The sequence below is a fragment of the Culex quinquefasciatus genome, chromosome 1 (assembly GCF_015732765.1).
Source record: "Culex quinquefasciatus strain JHB chromosome 1, VPISU_Cqui_1.0_pri_paternal, whole genome shotgun sequence".
Classification (NCBI taxonomy): Eukaryota; Metazoa; Arthropoda; class Insecta; order Diptera; family Culicidae; genus Culex; species Culex quinquefasciatus.
The window spans coordinates 107,423,535-107,446,891 of NC_051861.1; the positions used below are offsets into that span (position 1 = coordinate 107,423,535).

At 35.2% G+C, this 23,357-nt stretch overlaps 2 protein-coding genes across 2 annotated transcripts; one reads left to right on the forward strand and one right to left on the reverse strand.

Annotated features, from left to right (window-relative positions):
- Nucleotides 1–1,041: 1,041 nt before the first annotated feature.
- LOC6041282 (probable 4-coumarate--CoA ligase 1) lies at nucleotides 1,042–3,504 on the reverse strand. Its single transcript, XM_001850517.2, has 2 exons — nucleotides 2,396–3,504; nucleotides 1,042–1,576 (listed from the first exon to the last, which is right to left on the reverse strand). The coding sequence occupies exons 1-2, from the start codon at nucleotides 3,464–3,466 to the stop codon at nucleotides 1,046–1,048; spliced, it is 1,602 nt and encodes a 533-aa protein (XP_001850569.2). The 5' UTR covers nucleotides 3,467–3,504; the 3' UTR covers nucleotides 1,042–1,045.
- A 7,256-nt stretch (nucleotides 3,505–10,760) lies between these two features.
- On the forward strand, nucleotides 10,761–19,646 carry LOC6041283 (4-coumarate--CoA ligase-like 1). Its single transcript, XM_038249056.1, has 2 exons — nucleotides 10,761–11,834; nucleotides 19,054–19,646. The coding sequence occupies exons 1-2, from the start codon at nucleotides 10,761–10,763 to the stop codon at nucleotides 19,579–19,581; spliced, it is 1,602 nt and encodes a 533-aa protein (XP_038104984.1). The 3' UTR covers nucleotides 19,582–19,646.
- The last annotated feature ends 3,711 nt before the right edge of the window (nucleotides 19,647–23,357 follow it).

The following is a 23,357-nucleotide window of genomic DNA, read 5'->3' on the forward strand; positions in this document are numbered from 1 at the left end:
AATTCGGCGGCTTTGAGTACTTCCGTCCACCTCCGCCGACTGTGGTGAACGCGGAACTAGTTTTTTTGATTCTGGAACTTGCAGGGGTCCCGACACCTCAGAGCACGGCCGCCGTACTTCCGGTGGAACCAGCAGATTTCGTCTCCGTCTCCATACGTGCTCCGGGAACTGGATCGCGCTGCTGAACGGCTGCGGGAGAAGCTTCTGCCGCGATCAGCTTTGAGGTTACGAATTTCTTCGGTGAGAGCAGCAATTTGGCAGCGCAGATCGGGGTCTTCGGGCTTCGTCGTGGGAGCGCTGGACGCGGCGGAAACGTGACGCGTTGAGGAATCCATCATTTTGTCCGCCATTTCTGCCAGCTTGCCGACCGTCGTCCCGTCGCTGATTGTGAGAATGTTCTTGACGTCCGGCGGGAGTCGCTGAAGGAACAGCATCTTGAGCAGGTCGTCGGAGATTTTCAGACCTGCCGAAAGTTCCATCATTTTCGCGAGCAGATGGGTCGGCCGCATGTCACCCAGATCGCAGGCATTCAGAAGGCGTTCCAATCTGCCCTGAGGCGAAACTTGGAACCGAGAAATCAGGCGCTCCTTTACCGCTGCGTATTTGTTAGCTTCCGGCGGGTTCGTAATAATGTCGGCGACGTGACAAATCACCGTCTGGTCAATCTTGGCCACAATGTGATTGAACTTGGTGTGGTCCCGCACTACGTTGGCCAACTCGAACTGCGCCTCCGCCTGTGCGAACCACATGCCCGGATCGTTCTTCCAGAAATCCGGAAGTCTTACGGCCACGCTGGCGGCCACTGCTGCGTTTTCGACGACGGTAGGATCGGGGTCGGGCATTGTCGAAACTTCCGCTTTTACGCGTCGGGGTCACCAATTGTGGGGACCGATTCGGGACTCGTGAATAAAAACGAACCGTCTCGTTCGAGGTTAGAAAACAGTGTGTTTTATTCATGTGGTTTTTCTCTCTTCGCGGGTGTGAGTGTATGCGTGTGCTATTTAACGGGGGGTGCATCAATGCGATTGATTGCACCACCACACATTCAATCCCTGAGCCCCGCCAACTTTTGTGCCAGCTTCCTACATTCCCGTCGACTCGCCTTCCCGTTGGCAGTCCGTGGTATCGAGTCCACAAAGAACACCCCACCACGAAGACGCTTGTAGTCCGGAACCTTGCCGTTCACAAAACTCAAAATCTGATCCTCCGTAACCTCCGTTCCACTTTGCGTCACCACCAGCGCCGTTGCCAGATCCACGTGCGGTGGTTCCGGATCCGGCAGCCCAACGACCGTCGCCTGCAAAACAGCCGGATGTTCCGCCAGAATGCCCTCCAGCTGAGCGGGCGCAATCTGGTAGCCCCGGTAGCGCAGCATCTCCTTCTTGCGATCGGTCACGAACAGGAATCCCCTCGCGTCCATGTAACCAATGTCGCCGGACTGGATGAACCCGTCGGAGGTGAGGAGCGCGCAGGTTTCCCGCTCGTTGCCGTAATATCCGGCGAACGGGTGGACGTACCGCAGCTGGATCTCTCCCTCTTCGTGCGGGCCAAGTAGTTTACCCTGGTCGTTGGCAATCTGGAGAAAAGGAAACTCAAATTTCACATCAAACTTGATTCGCGATCTCTTCCGTAAAGATCCGACAGCAATTCTGTGTTTACAACTCCATATTTGCCCATTTTCATTGTTTTGCTTGAAATACAGACCAAAAACGGCTTTGCCTACAATAGCTGTTGCGTCCTTTTGAAAACTCTGATTGTTTACATCCAAGGTAACGTCCTTTTGAAATGTTTGCTTTGAATTTTGATGTTTGACAGTTGCACTGTGTCGCAGTCGAGCAATCCCAAAACCAAAACAATCTGAGCAAGCGGGAGCGCGGGTGCAACTGGACAGGTCAGCTGCGAAAAGACACCGAATTTGGGAGTGAATGTGTAACATTGTGAATTTACTGTGTAAATTATTGATTTTCCCAGTTTTGCACCAAGTGGATAAGTGGATAATGGCTTCTTTTTTTTCATCACTCCGCTCACAGAACCGGTGCCCAATGCACGAAGTTGTTTGTTGACATTTCGACTCCCCAAGCAAACGCCAAACCATACAAAAGTGCTGCCGGATCCGATCAATTTTTTCGGCACCCAGCAAACGTCACATCAGTACAAATTGCTGCCGGATCTTTTTCCAGATCTCTTCCGGAAAAGATCCGGCAGCAATTTTGTATGGATTGACGTATACGGGGAGAGCCTAAAAATGTTAACAAACCACTTCACCAATGGTTGTGTCAATGCTTTCAATACAAAAAAAGGGCTAAAAAACATAAACAGAGAATACCGGCCTACTGAGATAACTTAAGGACTAGGTAGAAGAAGACTGAAAATCGCCGCTCTAGTTGACACTCACCCTGGCGCTCACGTTGGCCATCAGCAGCCCAGCCGAGTTGGGGATCCCCAACAGATCTACGCTTACGATGGCCCCGACTTCGCTCATCCCGTAACCGACAAACACGCGCCCTTGGGGCGCCAACAGAGCGTTTGCGCGCGTTCGAAGCGTTTCCGGCAGGGGACTCCCGCCGCAGCCCACGATCCGCAACGAGGGTAGCCGCAGCCGCCGGGCTTCGCAGTAGTGCAGCATGTCCGCAAGCATCGACGGTGGGGTGAAGACGTGCATCACTCGGTACTTGTTGATCAGCTCGCAGGCGTATTCCGGGCTGAACGGCTTCGTGGTTGTGATTCGGGTGCCACCGTTGAACAGGACCGTCATCAGCATCTGGACGGCCGAGATCCAGTACAGCGAGCTGAAGCTGAGCGCCGTTTCGCCGAGCAGGTTGCTCACCCGCGGGTACGGAGCGATCAGCTGGGCGTGGGTCAGGCAGATGGCCTTCGGGAAGCTGGTGGTTCCGGAAGAGCAAACAATCAGTGCCACGGTCTTGTCCGAATCTCCCAGGAACGGCGGTCGGTAGGAGGCTTCGTTGTCAACCGGAGCGAAGAGTACCTCGGTAGATGGGTCATTCAACAGGATAATCCGAGCCTCAAGCGAAGCTATTTTCAGCGAGCTTTCCACCCTCTTCACATTGTGAGCATTGCAGAACACCAACTTCGGCCTAGTGATACCCATCAAGTGGACCAGGTCACTCTCTTCAAACGACGCGTCAAGAGTGTGAACCGGAGCTCCAACCAGAAAGCATCCGAACAAAACCGGTGTCACGCAGGGACTGTTGTCGGCGACCATGCACACCATGTCACCCTTCACCAGTCCGAACTTTGAACTCAGATTCAACGCTGCCCGGATCATCCTGCTGCGCAGCTCATCGCGCGTGACCGACACTTCCGTGTCGGCGCTGATCTCGAAGATCTTGTCCGGTGTTCGCTCCAGAATGTTGACGATCACCTGGCCGACACTGGCGGCCGGATTGAAGATTGGAGGCTGCCGGGGACCGCTCCATGTTCGCGTCTCTGGATCGTACTGGGACATTTTCGAGGGGAAGTTTCACGGTAGACTAGCTCTCGGGAGCATCGGCCGGTGACTTTATAAGATCTTATAGAGCGTGAAAGTAGTTCCGGAGATAGCGCGCGCGCTCGTCTAGACTGGTTATCAGCTAATTTTATGATTTGCATTGTCTTATCGAACTACTCTAACTATTTCAAACAGGTACTTGACCAACAGAACACCTGGTCCAATCGGCGCAATTATGACACATAGTCACGTGTAACGAAGATAGTAAGATTTGAATTGCAAATATTTTTTTATGAGAAAAACGCCATTTTATCAAAGATTCAAGCGGCATTCTAGAAATCCGACAAATGAGTTCCCTCGCCATCAGCTACATATTCCACCTGTTGCTGTTGAACTTTTTTTTAGCTTTTTTTCTGGTTGGCATCGTTGGAATGAATTTTCCCTTCGCGCTTCGTTGAGTTTGATGCTGCTATTTTGCTAAATACGTAGTGTAGCGCACACACCCAAACACACACATTTGCCTATTGCAGATGGCAAACAAAAAATAACATCAAAAAATAACTTTAGCTTTTCGACGTGGTTGTGCTACCTTGCCGCACGTGCGTTTTGGACCAACCGTTCTTTTTAATTCTCATTTTTAGACTGGGATGACAAAAGAAATGCATCTTTTAAGCTATGGCTATCCAAAAAATTGGACAAGTTGATCAAAATCAATGGGCAGTGCTGCCAATTTTTCGAAAACCTCTTTTTTCAGAGGACAAGTTATTAACAAAAAATCAACAAGGCCGTTGCAAATATTTTTCAAAGATTATGAAAATTAAAGTTTAATCAACTGAAAACCAGTTAAAATGCATTTTCCCGCATTTATAATCATATTAAGCATGTTTGAACTACTTTGAAAACATTTTAAATTTTCATGAAATACAAATATTTTCAAAACTAATGATTGAAAAGCAACTGTGCGCCTGTAAAATGCATTTTAAAACACTTTTTCATCCAAATGTTGAAACTTAGGCTTGTAATTTAATTTGGAATTTAAAAAAAATGATTAAAAGTATCAAGAGTTTTTTTCTATTTTTCTATTTTTATTTTTTTGTTGTAAATGTCAAGTATTTTGCTTTGTGGGTATTTTTGAAATTTAGTAAAGTCACGGATATTTGAAAACATCAAAAAAGCAAAAATATAAAATTTAAAGAACTTAAAAAAAACTCATGAACGATATCGAACTTTATGAAAGTACTTTGCGATTGAAAATAAAATTATACAACTAAAAATAAAGACAAATTTTTATTTAATTTTATCTTTTTTTACGTTTCTAAACAATCTTGATTTTTTCGCAAAATTGGCAACACTTCCAAATGATTTTTGGCCACGTTTTTGACCCATAGCTCAAACGATGGCATTTTTTATTATCTAGAACATACTGTTAAGGGACCATCCAAAGAAAACGTGGACACAATGTCACACCGATATTAAAAGTACCTTTTCTAGCGAAACTAGTTTTTAAAGCGCCATTGAACAAAATTATATATATGAAAAATGTGTAACCCAACCACCAAGCCCAGTATATGTTGTAAAAATATAAAATATTAGACAAAATCTCAACGGTTGAACAATAGTAGGAAAATTAGTTGAAATCCTATCAATGTAACCTTCGGTGTCTAAAAAAGAAAATTTCAAAAATGGCTATTTTGCGCACTTTGTTTTTTGTCTGTTGAATTAAAAAGGGTGTTTTTTAGAGTGCAACTATTTTTTCTGTAAAGTTACGAGCAACTTTCTTTTTTTAACTGTTTTTTTTCTGAAAAATGTTAAGCAATACCTACAACTTTGCCGAAGACATCAAATCGATGCAAAATGCCTTGTTGATAGAAACAAGTACACACAAAATTTCATCCAATTAAAAAAACTAAAAAAAATGCTGATTTCCCAAGTAACATTTTCAAACCAACTTAGCCACCACCTAGTTTTATTAAGGTTTTATGGTAGAATTATGATTGCTCAAAAGTTTTATTTGGGCATTCCCCGCAACCAAAAAGCAAAAGCTAATTAGTAGGTTCTAACAGGGTTTTATGCCTCGGACATAAAACCTTGTGACAATAAAAGCTAAATGGCTTTCAATAAGGTTTTATGAAAGTTTTAAGAGAGTCTTGAAAACCCAATGGCAATGTCATGCCAAACGGTTTTATCGCATGCTTCTTTAAAACCAAGGGTGTTTTAGCTGTCAAGTGTCATTTGGCACGCGAAAAGCTCATGAAAAAGCTTTTAATGCGGCCAATTAGCAGTGCATTGTTCTGATTGAATGTGATTGACCGCCATCTTGGTTGAAAAAATGGAGAACTGAGAAATTTGATTTAAATTTGATGAGATCACTCATTTATGCTGAATTTCTTATATGATTAGTATTCCGATGGATGTTTAAGAATAATTTGAACCTTTTTTTTTTCAAAGAATTGCAATAAAACATTTTTTAACATTTAAAACTATGATTGCAAAATAATGATTTCTCATGAAGCCAGTTGATTTTTTGACTTTATCTCCCCTAGATTTATCAATAAAAATTCAACCCCAACTGAATTTGAGCCACCAATTGCGAGAAGCAACGAAAAAAAGGCTTTCAAATTATTTTGATTACCTCCAATATCTTTTATTTATCATCGCCATTTTTGCAAACCTGGGTTCAGAACAGTGGTCCGCAAAGCGGCCTCAATTTAAAACTGTCAAAGCGGAACCAATTTACTGTTTGAAAAATGATACCAAGAAGTGGCAAGTATTGTAATCGATCTATAATTTATTTGTCATGCTTTTGAGGTATTCGATGTCAACAAATCTTAAGAAGATGGTTGAAATCAAAATTGGCCCAAATCGTCACTAACATTTCAATAAGCGCTATGTCTCACCTATATTTGTTACGTTTGTTGAAATGTTTGCGACGAATTATCAATAACTGTGAATGGCACCAGCCAAATAATATTGAATAAACTTACTCCGATATTATCACTGCGCTTTATAGATACAAAATCTCGTAACATCCATTCGGTTGCTCTTCAGATTCATAAAACTCCACCCACTTCTGACGCAATTGTTCGTCACGTGAAAAACAAAGATGGATTTGGTCGCCCATCATTTAGGTTACGAACAAAAAAACCGCAAGCACTAATTTTTAAGCGAAAACATTAAAATAAACTGCTCCAAAATGTTTCAAAACAAATCACTTCAGCAGCAAAAATATGTCACGCTTGAGCTTGAACATAGCCTTCTACTTTGTTTATATTTACAGCTGTAACGTAGTTGTATTAGTGGGAATCACGTTACGCGTTCTGTCTTTTCAGCACCTAGTTGCAAACCATCTCAATTTTATCATTTGGCACGATAAAGACTTATTTTTTGCCAAAATAAAACCTATTTGGCATAAAACGTTTGAAGACGTATGAAATGTCATTTTTCCTTAACTTCTGACTAGGTTTTAACAAAGGTTTTATCAAGGCTTTGAGGATGTTGTTAGGACTCAGCTGTCAGCCTAGAACTCCTATGTAGGTTTTATAAATAGGGCGTGACAACCTTCTGCGGAGGCCCTTTTGGGTTTCAAGTGAGCTTTATCGGCGTTCTGGGGAGGCTGGTTTTTGGCTGATAGGTTTTATAGCGGTTGTGACAGCATTGATAAAGCCTAAAATGTTACTTGGGTTTTGAGAGAACTGCTCGCCAAAAACTCGATTTCAATAATGAGATAATCAACAGAACTAGTAGGGGAGTTTGGGGTAATATGGACAGTGGGGGTAATTTGAACACCCCTTTAAAAATCACGTTTTCTTCGAATATAAAGTGAAAAGAGCAATTTAAGTGATAAGGCTAGTACTAGTAATGGCCTAGGAGTATGGACAAACCAAAAAAGTTGGAATAGGTTAAGTAGTTTTGTAGTATAATATGTAAAAGTTTCCAAAGGCCGGTTGGCACTGCCTTAAATTCTAATATTTGAAGGTTAGGAAATAAGGTTTTGCAGGGGTTATATGGCAAAAAAGTGGACATTTTTTGTTTAAGGGGGTTGCTTGGACGATGCCTGAGATATGTACGCATAAAAATTGTGCATTTTATCCATTTTTATCATCAAAAATCGCAATTTATGATAGAATATGCTATGGGGGTAATTTGGACATGGCTTGTGGGGTAATTTGGACATACCTGAAAGTCTACCTGTCAGGCAACAAAAAGTAACTTTCATGGTTGGAGGATTTTTAAAGGGATTTAGATAAATTTAGTGGGATTTAATATGTCAAAACAATCAAAAATGAATGTGAACAATGAGAACTTTCACAAAACCCCTATTTTTTAATTTAGATAAATTTATTCCAATATTCGAATTGATGAAAATCTGATTACTGCACATTTGGCGTTCAACAAGATTCTAATGTTGATTGCTTTTAATTAACTTCTTTGACATTTCTAATTTCTATGCTGGTTTACAATAATATTTAAATTTGAAGGGCTACAGAATGTAAAAATTAAAAAAATGATATTTTCAGGCTAATAAATTCTATATAAAGATTGATTTATATAAACATAAATGATACCTTAATCACTAAAAACAAGTATAGTGTGCCTGATCCAGCATCAATGTTTAAATCATTTCAGTATTAATGATTAAATTATGTATACTACACTGAACTATTTGTTATCTTCCTATTGAATTATAGTTCTATCACAAAATCATTATTTAGCTCATTAATAAAGATAAATAATAATAATAATAATAATAAAATCATTATTTAAACCATTGACCATCAAACCATCAAATATGGTCTCTATTATCCTCTGTTGTCATCCACATTCCTTTAAAATATCCATACAGCCCGTAACAGAGCAATTTCCTTAGGGTGTCCAAATTACCCCACACTCCCCTAAACTTTCCGGGTAATACTGCCGCTCACCGCGCTAAAAGATGTTTTGTCTGATCAGATGTGCTGTTTTGGCAAATTCTGCAATTCCGAGCAGGTGGGAATAACGGAGTTAAAACCATTTTAACAACAAATCTGCTGAACACGTTATTGTCGAGTTAGGGGAAATATACCCATTTTAATCACACTAAGCCGTTCGACCAATTCTCATCACTTTTGCCATTTCTGCTATTAAATCAACATTTTCAGATGTTTCAACAATGGAGAGTTGCTTGCTCACTTTTATTTGAGCTATTTATTACTTTGGAACAGTCAAAAACACTTGATATAAACTGTAATTCATGATCAAAGTGCTGATAGGCCGATAATAGAAATAGGTTGAGAAAGGGTATAGTTCCCCTATTTGAGTTATTTCCACCTGCTCGAAATTATGACAAATTTCTATGGAATGCCCAGTCAGATGTTGATTGACACTCTGGCATGCATGTCTACTGTTTACATTTCCGGAGTTTTTTTTTTTTTTTCAAGGTCAAATAAACCAAATTACAGTGGACTCTCTGGCTGTCGATCTTCTCGATATCAATAATTCTCCAGCTGTCAATAAATTCTTCAGTCCCTTCAAATAGATTGCTTTGATTTTTTGTTCTATAATTTGATATCTCCCGTTCTCGACGGTCCCTTCAATATTGACAACGAGAGAGTCCACTGTAACTGTTTTTGCTTTTTGGATGTTTTTTAATACCCCTGACTCCGGCAACAAAATTCAACAAAATTTCAAAACAATGCACAGATCAGTAAGTCGAACGGAACTTGTTTTTGTTTTTGTTATTGTTTACAGTGTGTGATTTAGTTGTTGTTTGTTCAATTAAAAGCGCACTTTGTCAAAACGTCAAAATGCGACCAGATAGCACGATCGCATCGTTTTGATGGGTGCTGCAAGCGAGAGGCAGCACATATTTCATTGCGTTTTTGGTGGAAGCTACTCTACCCTCTGGATGGATGGAATCGCCTTTCCAAATGGTTGTTTGCAGTTTTTTTTTAACATTTCATTATTCATTTTGGCACTGCGCAGCTCATTTGTCTTGTTCTAGGAGAATTAACGGTTAGGAGTCTGAATAGAAAATTTTATTAATGACGTTAAAACTCAGTTTATTATGTAGATAACAAGACGACTTGGTACTGCAGGTATTCAAGTCCAGTCCAGTAAGGGCTTAGATTCCACTCGACGTGGTCCAGTCACTTACTAACCCATAAACAGTAGGGTGTTTCATCCAAAACCAAAAGTTCTCAGAATCAGGCAAACCGAGGTTCCCCTAGTAGAGGATACCCATAGGGACTCTCATGCCAAATATCAGCCCATTTGGTTGAGAATTGGCCTGTCCCCAGCGGTTTAAACTTTACATGGAAAATCCTATGGGATTTTTATGCTTTTCGTTCAATCGTTCCTATAGGTCTAGGGACAACATGGATTCACTCGGAATTAAGACAGGTGTGTAGGGGATGGTCCAATGAAGAAATTCCAGAAGGAATTAGGGTTCTTCATTCTGTCCCCAAGGTGCGCATTGGATCGACGTCTGGTGTCTCCAAAACCAACGATCATCATCGTATTTCCTTAGTATGCTATGACGGCTAGGTGAAAATTACGACGCCCCATGTCAGACGGTGTACACGTGGCAGAGCATACACTCAAGTTTTGGCTCAGAAACATTCTTTAAAGTTATAAAATTATAATTATTGATGTTTATGTAACAATTTGAACTATTCTAAATAACTTAACATGATGATTTTGTAATAATAATGCAATCGAAGCCTCTCCACGTGTTCATCGTCTGACATGGGGCGTCGTAATTTTCACCTAGCCGTCATAGCATACTAAGGAAATACGATGATGATCGTTGGTTTTGGAGACACCAGACGTCGATCCAATGCGCACCTTGGGGACAGAATGAAGAACCCTAATTCCTTCTGGAATTTCTTCATTGGACCATCCCCTACACACCTGTCATTATTCCGAGTGAATCCATGTTGTCCCTAGACCTATAGGAACGATTGAACGAAAAGCATAAAAATCCCATAGGAATTTCCATGTAAACTTTAAACCGCTGGGGACAGGCCAATTCTCAACCAAATGGGCTGATATTTGGCATGAGAGTCCCTATGGGTATCCTCTACTAGGGGAACCTCGGTTTGTCTGATTCTGAGAACTTTTTTGTTTGGTTGAAACACTCTAATAAACAGTGATAGTGGGCATTTCTCAGATCCACTATGAAACAACTGTTTCATTCGATTCCAACCGATAACAAAACACTCGAGACCAAGAGTACAAAGATTACTCTTACATAAAGCTATAAATTATCAAAAGCACTCCTTTTCAAGTTCAGTGTTTTCCCGTCGTTCAAACATTGTTCTACAACCCCGAAGAAATGTCCCACTTTGACGCGCTCACAAAGTGCTGGCACGGTCTCCGCCAGCCTCCGATCCTGAATCCGGCCGCCAGCCTCGGCCAGGTGATCATCAACCTGCTGGAGCGCACCCCGGACAAGGTGTTTGAGATTTGTGCCGACAGCGGAGCGGAGTTCACCTGTCGAGAGCTACGCCTTCGGATGATCCGGGCGGCGCTCAATCTGACCAAAAGGTATGGCCTCACGAAGGGAGACGTGGTCTGCATGGCCGTCGAGAATAGCCCACGGGTGACGGCGTCCTTGCTGGGATGTTTCTTGGTGGGAGCTCCTGCGCACGCATTACACGCCCACTTCGAGGAGTCCGACCTGATGCACCTGATGGGCATCACGAAGCCCAAGTTGGTGTTCTGCAACGGGCATAACTTGGCCACGGTGAAGCGGTCGCTCGATGGTATCGGGTTAAACGCGCAGATTCTGGTGTTGGACGCGCCGGAAACTGAGGAAACCCTGTTTTCACCCGTGGACAACGAAGACAAGTACCAACCACCTTACCTGGGCGATTCGGACAAAACCGTGGCCGCGATCGTATGCTCCTCCGGAACCACCAACCTCCCAAAAGCCGTCTGCGTCAGCCACGCCCAGTTGATCGCTCCGTACGTGCGCGTTACCGGCCTCGGAGTCGAAACCTTCCTCTGCTTCAGCTCGCTCTACTGGGGATCGGCCTTCCAAATGTTGATGCTTGCCCTGTTCAACGGTGGAACGCGTATCACCACCGCGAAATCATTCAGCCCAAGCTTCGCCGGAGAGCTGATCGCCAAGTACCGCGTCACGACCATCTTCACGCCACCGCCAATGCTGGCGGACCTGGTTGACCACTGGGAGGCGAACCAGCTGCGGTTTCCTTCGTTGCGCATCGTGGGCACCGGAGGATGTGCCCTGCCGGAGGCGTTGCGGAAGCGAGCGGATGCGCTGCTCAACCCGGAAGGGCGCGTGTTTTTGGGCTATTCCATGAGTGAGTTTGGCGGGATTATTGCGCTGGACATGGTGCCCAGGGCGGGGTCCGTAGGAATGCTGGCGACGAACGTGACGGCGAGGGTGAGTTTTTATTTATTATTTTCTATTGAGATTAAGTATTCATTCATTAAAGTGATTCAAATTTCCTGTCCTTTTCAGGGCTTAATTGGGTCAATTCAGCTCTGTAATGGTTGTTGAAACGTCAAATTTGAACCACTCTAGTATGTATGCTTTAAGGGCATCTCCACTCCTGGGGCAAATACGATGGAAAAACATACTAAATTTGCCTGTCTGAGTAATTCTACCGCGGTATTTGTCCCGTTTGTTAATTTGCTCACAATTGGGTCCTAAAATGAAGCTTAGATTGCTGATATTATTGTTTATAGCGATAAAGCTTATTTTTCTGAGTACAATGACCCTTTGTACGACCACAAAGAGTTTAGAATGGATTTTTAAATCAATTTTGAAAAATTAACCTCGCGGTCCTTCTTGACAGAAAAGCTCCTACTTGACAGCTCGTTCCAAGGGGCCATGGTTGATCCATCGAAAAAATGTTGTCTTGTCAAAAAAAAAATTTGCCATAAAATGAAAAAAAAGTGATTAGAAATGGTTTTTTAATCATTTTTGCCTTTCTTACTAAAGAAAGGTATAGGTTTTACTTTATGGCTGGACGTCATTTTCATCTTCGTAAATAAGACGATACGGCATGAATATTAATCGGAAAAATCGTCAAAAAATCACACTGCATCGATTTTCTACGCTTCGTCGCCAAGTCGCCAAGTTGTCAAGTTGAGCTTCGAATACTGGCGCGAGAATGCTGGCGCATATATGTTTTGGCTCGACTAATACTCGTTTGTAGTAGCTTGTCTACCGATGTTTTTCCTTCAACATGGAAGATATCGTAGCTTTTCGATTTCTTTTGCTCTGTCCGTTTTTTGCATAACTGTCCAATGTTTATGCAAAAACTTTTGTGACTTAGGACATTCATCCCGCTACAAACAATTTGTTTCCCATGTGCTCCTAAAATCGCCTTTAAGTAGGCTTCATTTTGTCGTGATTTCGTAAGTTTATTTAACAGAGTTCATTGGATTCCAATAGGAGCTTTTGAAACTTCTAAGCTTTATATCGTTTTCAAAGTTTTCAATGCTCGCGACGCCAATGGCTATCTACCTAAGGTATTGCGATTGAGTGTGTAGTGGTGCGGTTGTAAAAATAGTATCTCTGACTCTCTCACTTTCGTAGATGCTGAATGACAAGCTTCCCACTGTGCGGTTAACTTGTTCCTCAGTTTTGCTTTGCGCCTGCTTTGTTCGGTTTTTTTGGCTCGTACAGGGTTGTTACGGACGGCGCGGATCGCGCGGATGGCGCGGATGGCGCGTATCGCGCGGATCTGGCGCGGATTTGCTGTCTAATTTTGCTCAGGCGCGGATTTCGCGCGGATAGTAATTTTGATAAACAAAATAATTGAGAACGATAGAATTTCTTTCAAATTACAAAGGAAAATATTATTGGGAATTTAATAAATTCAATCTTATTCGTTGAGTGCGAAAACATCAATTTCTAAGAAGTTGTTAATGAAGAAAATTTTCTTCTAAAAATTATTGATTTTTTTTTTCTTAATACGAAACATTATTTTTAAAAAATCTGCTTAACAATTCAAATCAATACCAATTTTATTAAAATCAAAATAACAAAATTCGAAAAAAATTACAAAATTTAAAAATTTGAAGCATTGAAACTTTTTAGATTTTCTATGTTTTTTCAATATAAAAATTTAAATTTTTAAATTTTTGGTTTATTGAAAAAATTCTGTTGCCACTCTGATTCAGGTAGAATTGATTCTACTCCCAATTATTACAACATGACGAAATCCACTTAGAAATCTGCTAAAATCTCCGTCTAAAAGCGAAATGTAATGTTAAATTAAAAAAGAAATCTGGAACTCAACAATTTGAAATTTCAGAATTAAGATATCCAAATAATAATAATAAAAAATAGAATTCATTATTTGAAATTGTCAAAACTTACAGACTCAAAAACGTAAAAAGTACGAATTATTAAATTGAAAAATTACGAAAATATTACAATTGATTTTTTTTTGTTTATTTTTAATTTTTCAATAAAGTTCTTAAGTTATCAAATTATGAAATTATTTTATTTTTAAATTATTAGATATTTAAATTATGAAATTATTTAATTTTAAAATTATTAGATAATTAAATTATGAAATTATTTAATTTTAAAATTATTAGATAATTAAATTAATAAATTATTAAATTTTGAAATATTAGATTATTAAATTATAAGATTATTAAATCATTAAATAATTAAATTATTAAATTATTAAATTATTAAATTATTAAATTATTAAATTATTAAATTATTAAATTATTAAATTATTAAATTATTAAATTATTAAATTATTAAATTATTAAATTATTAAATTATTAAATTATTAAATTATTAAATTATTAAATTATTAAATTATTAAATTATTAAATTATTAAATTATTAAATTATTAAATTATTAAATTATTAAATTATTAAATTATTAAATTATTAAATTATTAAATTATTAAATTATTAAATTATTAAATTATTAAATTATTAAATTATTAAATTATTAAATTATTAAATTATTAAATTATTAAATTATTAAATTATTAAATTATTAAATTATTAAATTATTAAATTATTAAATTATTAAATTATTAAATTATTAAATTATTAAATTATGAAATTATGAAATTATGAAATTATGAAATTATGAAATTATGAAATTATGAAATTATTAAATTTTTAAATTATTAAATTATTAAATTATTAAATTATTAAATTATTAAATTATTAAATTATTAAATTATTAAATTTTTAAATTATTAAATTATTAAATTATTAAATTATTAAATTATTAAATTATTAAATTATTAAATTATTAAATTATTAAATTATTAAATTATTAAATTATTAAATTATTAAATTATTAAATTATTAAATTATTAAATTATTAAATTATTAAATTATTAAATTATTAAATTATTAAATTATTAAATTATTAAATTATTAAATTATTAAATTATTAAATTATTAAATTATTAAATTATTAAATTATTAAATTATTAAATTATTAAATTATTAAATTATTAAATTATTAAATTATTAAATTTTTAAATTTTTAAATTTTTAAATTATTAAATTATTAAATTATTAAATTTTTAAATTATTAAATAATTAAATAATTAAATTATTAAATTTTAATAATTATTTATTTATTTATTTATTTATTTATTTATTTGATTATTTCATTATTAAATTATTAAATTATTTAATTATTAAATTATTTAATTATTTAATTATTTAATTATTTAATTATAAAATTATTGAATTATTTAATTATTTAATTAGTGAATTATTTAATTATTTTATTATTTAATTATTTTATTATTTAATTATTTATTTATTTAATTATTTAATTATTTAATTATTTAATTATTTAATTATTTAATTATTTAATTATTTAATTATTTAATTATTTAATTATTTAATTATTTAATTATTTAATTATTTAATTATTCAATTATTTAATTATTTAATTATTTAATTATTTAATTATTTAATTATTTAATTATTTAATTATTTAATTATTTAATTATTTAATTATTTAATTATTTAATTATTTAATTATTTAATTATTTAATTATTTAATTATTTAATTCTTTAATAATTTAATTATTTAATTATTTAATTATTTAATTATATAATTATTGAATTATTTAATTATTTAATTATTTAATTATTTAATTATTTAATTATTTAATTATTTAATTATTTAATTATTTAATTATTTAATTATTTAATTATTTAATTATTTAATTATTTAATTATTTAATTATTTAATTATTTAATTATTTAATTATTTAATTATTTAATTATTTAATTATTTAATTATTTAATTATTTAATTATTTAATTATTTAATTATTTAATTATTTAATTATTTAATTATTTAATTATTTAATTATTTAATTATTTAATTATTTAATTATTTAATTATTTAATTATTTAATTATTTAATTATTTAATTATTTAATTATTTAATAATTTAATTATTTAATTATTTAATTATTTAATTATTTAATTATTTAATTATTTAATTATTAAATTATTTAATTATTTAATTATTTAATTATTTAATTATTTAATTATTTAATTATTTAATTATTTAATTATTTAATTATTTAATTATTTAATTATTTAATAATTAAATTATTTATTTATTTAATTATTTAATTATTTAATTATTTAATTATTTAATTATTTAATTATTTAATTATTTAATTGTTTAATTGTTTAATTATTTAATTATTTAATTATTTAATTATTGAATTTTTAAAAATATTAAATTATTTTTTGCCATTTTATTAGTTCGGATCATTTTCGGAGTCATATTTTAGTTTACAGAAATTTAGTGAAGAAAATAATAGAAATTTCGTAATTCGATTTTCCAGAGTAAAGTTTTGGCGAGAATTATCATGTACTAAATCCCTAGATTTTATTATTTGGTGATTCATTTATGGTTTGAAATTTTTTAAATTTTCTTATTTAATTTTTTTTTCTGAATTTGTTTTTAAAGCAACGATATTTAAAGTGTTGCAAAAAATGCTAATATTGTTTCAGAAATGGCAAAAAAGGTTCCATTTGGTACAGGAGGGATCCAAATGCCTTCTGTATTATTCTTTTTTCGTTTAAAGTTTCATTCATTATGTTACTCTCTATGTTTGCGCGATTTTTTTATATGGCGCGGATTTCGCGCGGATTGGGTTTTGGGGTCGGCGCGGATCTGGCGCGGATTTTTTCTCGACTTTTCCGTAACAACCCTGTCGTACCAAAACGAAAAAACCAAAACCGCGGTGTGCGTCGTCACTGGCGCATGGGAAGCTGGCCATGCTTGAGTTTGTACGATTAAAAATATTCTTTTGGTGAAAATTGCGTTTTCAATTTCTTTTAGAAAACACATCATTAATAATACCTTGCTTTCATCATAAGATTTTTTGTATCAAGTCGATGTTCTTCTAATACAACGTTGAAGGGAGATAAGAAATGGCTTTAGGGACCTTTCTTACATAGTTTCCATGAAGTTAGACCACTTTTATAAAAATAGTCACTTACCAAAACAAACATTTTTGAAAATAGTGTTAATATGTTGTATTAAGACACTATTTTTACAAATAAGCATCAAAACAACTAAAAAATCAACTAATGTTGCATTGAACGTGATTTGTGAAGCTATCAGGAGTGAAATAATCAATTTAGCTCAAATTTCATAACTTTTGATTGTTTTTATAAGGCAGGAAAAGGGTGGTCAATTCTGCCCCCAAGTGGATTTTAATTTAACACTTCTACCACCAAGCCTCTAAATGACTTGAAGGTTCCATAGTTGATTGTTTACCTTCGTAATAGCTCCTGGTAACATTCTAAACATTGAACACACTTTTTCAAACAATCTAACTTGTCAGAAAGCTTATTTAAGAACCTCGAAATAAACAATATTTGCGTTGTTTTGTCAATAAATTTACAGTTTTGCTCATAATTCGGAAAATACAATGAGTTCAAACGTCGTTTTCGGTGTGGTGATGTTATTTGACGTCATTTATAAGAGTTGGTCAAAATCCATTCAAATGCCCAAAACCAAGAGGTGGCCCCTTCTGCCCCCCTGGTCCATTCTGCCCCCTTCGCCCCTATGTGTGCTAAACAAATATCCGCTTTTTAAATTGGAATATTCATACAAATAAAATTATTGTAAAAAAACCAATTGGCATCTATTCAGCTATGGCACAAGTTGGTTAAAATTTATTTGACAGTGTTGGCAACATTTAGAAAAAAAAAATTTTTTGAAAAGCGTGGAAGACTTTTTTTGATTTATTTTTTATGAAAAATTAATCAAGCAATCAAAAAGTGCATAACATAAAAATTGATGTCGTTCTCCGTTTTCAAGTCATTTAAAATGCATTTTTTGCAAAAAAAAAACATGATTTTTTCTACCTGTAGAAATCAGGTCTTCATTAAATCACCCGAGTTCCATAATTCACCTTGTGGTGGTTGGAGCCTTCCTCACATCTGTTGTACAGAAAAAATCCTGGGCTTCAAATATTTTGAAAACCTGAGTGCTTTAAATTTTAGAAATGAGATTATTAAGATTTTCTAAACCCTTTAATCACAGTAACGGTCTTTTTGAGCTTCCTATAACAATTTAATACGATGGGCTATTTTCTTTTAAAATTAACTTCCACCCCACCCCAACTGCGTTACGTAATAAATGAATGCTCCCTAAGCAGGTCATATTGATAGTCAAGCATAAATCAATTCCATCAACTTTTTACCAACCACAAAAAACGAAATGCAAAAAAAATCAAATTATTCGCTCTACAGCATTGCCTTGGCGTTCTCGATTGCGAGATTTCTACTCAAAACTAGGTGTCCGAAGGGTTGTTTGTTGAGGTAATTGCAAACCTCTCCGGGATTCGAACTGTCGACCTTTGTTCAACTGCCTACCAGCGACTCCACCGAGGCAGGACCCAGGAAGAAGACTTCAACACCTGGACTGAGCTAACGACCTAACCCTTTAGGTTAGACCAGGGCCAACATTTCCTTCCCCGTCCGACGGAAGGCGTGATCAGACAAATCTCGTCTCGAAAAAAGTCACCGGGATCGAACCCAGGCCGACTGGGTGAGAGGCAACCACGTTTGCCCCTACACCACGGGTCCCAGCAAAAAAAGCAACTAAACTAAAACTAAAACCCAACTGTTAAAAATTTATACTAATCGTTCGAAAAATTTACCACTCAAGGTGGTATTCTATTGCGGGAAGCTTTGCCTCGATAGTTTGAAAACTAAGTTTCTTGCGGTAGAATATCACCTACCGAGAAGCGAAACCGGTTTTTTTTTTGTGTGGAAAAAATTGAAAAACTCAGTTTTCATAAGAGAGGATAACATTGAATTTGCTCCCGGGCAGTGGAGATGCTCTAAGTGTATGTTTGTATGTAATTCAGACAAGAATGATTCAGTCCACCTCTTAGCGATACAGCACGAGTGGCACGTCGACGAGAATTGAAATTTATGTTTCCCGAGTTAATTTGAGCTTTTCATTCAGATTTTATTCAGTTTAAAATATATCAATTGATAGTACAGTTGAGAATAAATAAAATGAGAATAACATTGCAATAAACAAACCTATTCGCTGATCGGAAGGCACACCGTCGATTAATTATCATACCAAACCTGTCTTCCTCTCTTTCCCGCAGATCGTCTCCGAAGACGGCACCCGCGTCCTCGGCCCCAACGAGGAGGGTGAAATCCAAGCATCGTACCCGCACCGCTTCATCGGATACTACGCCAACCCGGAGGAAACCGCTGCCTTCTTCACGCCGGACGGCTTCATCCAAACGGGCGACATTGGGCGCTTCGATGCCGATGGCTTCCTGTACATTACGGACCGCCGCAAGTCGATGATTCGCTACCGCAACTTCCAGATCGCTCCGGCCCAGCTGGAGGCGCTGATCGTCGAGCTGGCCGGGATTAGCCAAGCGGTGGTGGTCGGGCTGCCGGATCCGAAGGTGGCCAGCAATGACTTGGCGACGGCGCTGGTTGTGGTGCGGGGGGGCTCGGTTAGCGCGGAGGAGATTGTGGCGCACGTGGACGGGCGGGTCCCGGACTACAAGCGGCTGCGGGGAGGAGTTTTTATCGTGGAGTCGCTGCCGAGGACCGGCAACGACAAGATCGATCGACGACGGGCCACGAAGCTGGCACGAGGGCTTTCACAACTTTGTTGAGGGAGGGGTTTTGGCTTTTGTTTTTAGTTTACCCTTTTTATTTTTGACTTTTTTTGTTTGTCATGTTTTACAGATTGTTTTTTTGTGTAAGATTAATCAACAGTAGATTTCCTCCGATATTGCTTGCGCAAGTTCCTCTTTTCACTGCTCACTCTTACACTTTTGCAAACATAAAAACGTTTAAAAACATAATTAGTGCGATGCCTAAATAGTAGATGTAGTGCATCCAGAGAGATTACTATGCAAAAAATAAAATAAAATAAGCAAAAATATAAATATCTATCTATTTGTTTTTCTTTTCTACTTTTCTCCTAGAAAACTATAAATATAAGTGTAGATGTGTGTGTGTTATTCAGCAAACGCAGTTGTTATCAATTCGCACTCGAGAAAGGAAATATTTACACAGAAAAAAGAGGGTTGCGAGTCGCAACTGCTTTTAGCTCACTTGCTCTACCAATTCAGTGAAAAAAAAAATCATTGAAATATTTCTCGCACTCGCTCTTCGTTTTAAAAACAGGAAATTGACATTTGCTGCGCGTTATTTTCAATTATTTCTAATATATATTTCCCCTTACTTTTGTCTTACTCTTGTCAATAATGTTCATATCGCGTGTTTTGTTTGTTTTTATTTTTTAGGATTCTGTATATAATAATACCATCATTATCGGGTTTGCCCAAAGAAGGCAAACGGTTTTCATTATTATTACTACTACTATTACATAACTAACTTTTAGTTGTTCTATTTGTTACTAACTATGCTTCAACGTTACGTTTGTACACATTTCTGACTATTTAACTTTTTTTCTCGGTTGCAACACCAGTTCAGTACGCTTCAACTGTTGTGTGGTCTAGTTCCAAAGCGGGAGCAAAGAGCAATTCTCGGAGATGTTGAACTGTATTTACGGTTTGTATTTTTGTTTATTTTGCAGAAAAAATTGAGCGAACACAGAAAAGAAATGTAAAACATTGGGCGATTTGAAAATTTGATGGTGTAAATTTACAGCTATTTCTATGTAATTTGAAGTAAATTAATGAAATGTAAAATTACACAATTTTTTGTCACGAAGTTCATCTTGCAAGATGTAATGTCAAAAAAGTAAGTTATTTTATTTCAAAGTCTGGTGAAATTTGCTTCACTTTCTGTGTGACTTTACAGATTTACACAGTCATTTATGTAAAATTACATGAACAGGAATTATTCTACACCTGCAAATTTTTAATTTGCATTTTTTACTTTTTTTGCTGTGACTCTTGCATGTAGACCAAAATAGCCATTTTACGACTTTTTTTATCCATACTTAAAAGCTTTCAACATATTTTTAAAGTGATATTTCCAAAAATCTATAACATTTGGTGGCTTTGGCAAATTTATGTGTTTTGATAAAAATTACTCAGAAAAATATTCACAGATCAAACAAAAATAAATAAAGCATATTTTACACATTTAACATAGGTGTAAGATAAAAAGATTACATGTATAAATCACCAAAAAAATATTTTGAATCGTCTCACCTTAAAAAAATAATTTCAGAATATGTTACTGTTTAGTAAAAATTACGTTTATTTTTTTATTCTGTGAAATTTGCACTACACAAAAGTTTTTAGTGTAAATGACTAAAAAATCTGTAGTAAAAAAACACGACGTTATATTTTGTTAGGACTTTCACGAAATTATAGGTTTTTTTTTTTTTTTTTTTTTGAATTAAATATACTTTATTGAATCTTTCTTATAATAATTACATTTGGTTTACATAATAAGTGGTCAGCTGTGGCTCTTCAGCTTGAGTTTGCTTTTCGTGATTTAAACACTGTTCATTTTCTTAACTTTAAAAGTATATGATTTATCATTTTTGTAACACTAGGTACAATGAGGAAAAAAATTAAGAAAACATAACCTAACCTAAAACTAACTTAATCTTACCATAAACTAAACCAATCCTTGAATCAAGGGGTATTCAGATATAGCACATTTTTCCCTGAATTTCAAACATTTTTCTTGAATCTTCTGATCCAACATTTTTACTTCTGCTAATTCATGAACCTCACTTGATCTTGTCCAGCCAGGAACATTCAAAACCATTTTGAGTACCTTGTTTTGGACACGCTGGAGCTTCAATTTATGAGTTCTAGCGCAACACTCCCAAACAGGTACTGCATACTCAATAACGGGGTAAATTATTTGTTTGTAAACTGCTAGCTTATTTTTCAAAGATAGTTTTGATTTTCTGTTAATTAAAGGATACAAACACCTGATGAGAATGCTGCACTTGTTCAATATTTTATCTACATGCTGCCGAAACAATAGTTTCGAGTCAAGTATGAGACCTAAATAGACAACTTCCTTTGACCAAGGTATAGAAACATCAACGAAATTATAGGTTCTTGTGCAAAAAACTCACATTCTGACAAAAAAAAAAAAAAAAACATTTATTTTTAATTACCTAAATTTTTTCTTAGTTTTCAATATGGGTAAAAAACGTAACTCAAATTTGTAGAGATTTTGACCACATTAGAGAGTGCAGTGTAAGAAACCTTTTAAAAAATTACAAAATATCCTTTCTTTTTCAAATAAACATATTTTACTATATTAGAGTTCTTCAGTGAAAAGTAAGACATTGAAAAAAATCTAAACGTCCAGTGAAATTTTCAGTACTTTAGAGTTTTTAATGTGAATTACTCAAAATTCGATACTTTAAAAAAAACACGTTTTTTTTTAAATTTTGTGAGTTAGGTATTTAAACCACGTAAAATTTCGTGAGGATTTTCGTAAGAATGGCAAAATATTAAAAATATCACGAAATAACATATTTTTCAAAGCAAAGTAGTCCCAACATTTGTAGAGATCTTTACCACATTAGAGATTGTTGTGTAAAAAAATTGGAAAAATTACAAAATATTCCATATTTTGAAACACACAAATTTTCTATTGTTAGTACTCAAATTTTGGTATGGTATATTGGTATCAAACAAGACACAATTTTGTAGATTTTTCTTCATAAGAGTTAAATAAAATACTCAAAACTTGTTAACCTGATTTTCCCCAAATTTAAGTGCAATTTGTTGATCTATCCGTAAGCCGGCTAAGAAATTATTTGAAAGTAAAATCTTCAACATTACTAAACATAAAAATTATCACGTCAAATTACAATTTTTTTAATAAATTGATAGCCAGATTTAGTATTTAGAAATACAGTATTTAATAAAAAAAAATCACAAAAAAAAACAAATTTTTTAAAGCAAAGCAGTCCCAACATTTGTAGAGATCTTTACCACATTAGAGATTGTTGTGTAAAAAACTTTTGAAAAATTTACAAAACATTCCAAATTTTGAAACACACAAATTTTCTATTGATAGTACTAAAATGTTGGTATGGTATATTGGTATCAAACAAGACACAATTTTGTAAATTTCTTAAATAAAATACTCAAAACTTTTTAACTAAATTTCCCCAAATTTAAGTGCAATTTTCTGATCTATACGTAAGCCGGCTAAGAAACTATGTGAAAGTAAAATCTTCAACATTACTAAACATCAAAATTATCGCGTCAAATTACAATTTTTTTATTTGATTGCTAGCCAGATTTAGTATTTAGAAATACGGTATTCTATAAAAAGAAAAAATCACGAAATAACATATTTTTTAATGCAAAGTAGTCCCAACATTTGTAGAGATCTTAACCACATTAGAGATCTTTGTGTAAAAAACTTTTGAAAAAAATACAAAATATTCCATATTTTGAAACACACAAAGTATTTTGTTGGAAAAAGTTCATAT

What these genes read in the sequence shown, in the direction of transcription:
- LOC6041282 (XM_001850517.2), bottom strand. Translation starts at nt 3,466, where the DNA reads ATGTCCCAGTACGATCCAGAGACGCGAACATGGAGCGGTCCCCGGCAG. An exon ending in TGGCCAACGTGAGCGCCAGG is followed by an intron (nt 1,577 to 2,395) that starts GTGAGTGTCAAC and finishes CCTTTTCTCCAG; the next exon opens with ATTGCCAACGACCAGGGTAA.
- LOC6041283 (XM_038249056.1), top strand. Translation starts at nt 10,761, where the DNA reads ATGTCCCACTTTGACGCGCTCACAAAGTGCTGGCACGGTCTCCGCCAG. An exon ending in CGACGAACGTGACGGCGAGG is followed by an intron (nt 11,835 to 19,053) that starts GTGAGTTTTTAT and finishes TCTTTCCCGCAG; the next exon opens with ATCGTCTCCGAAGACGGCAC.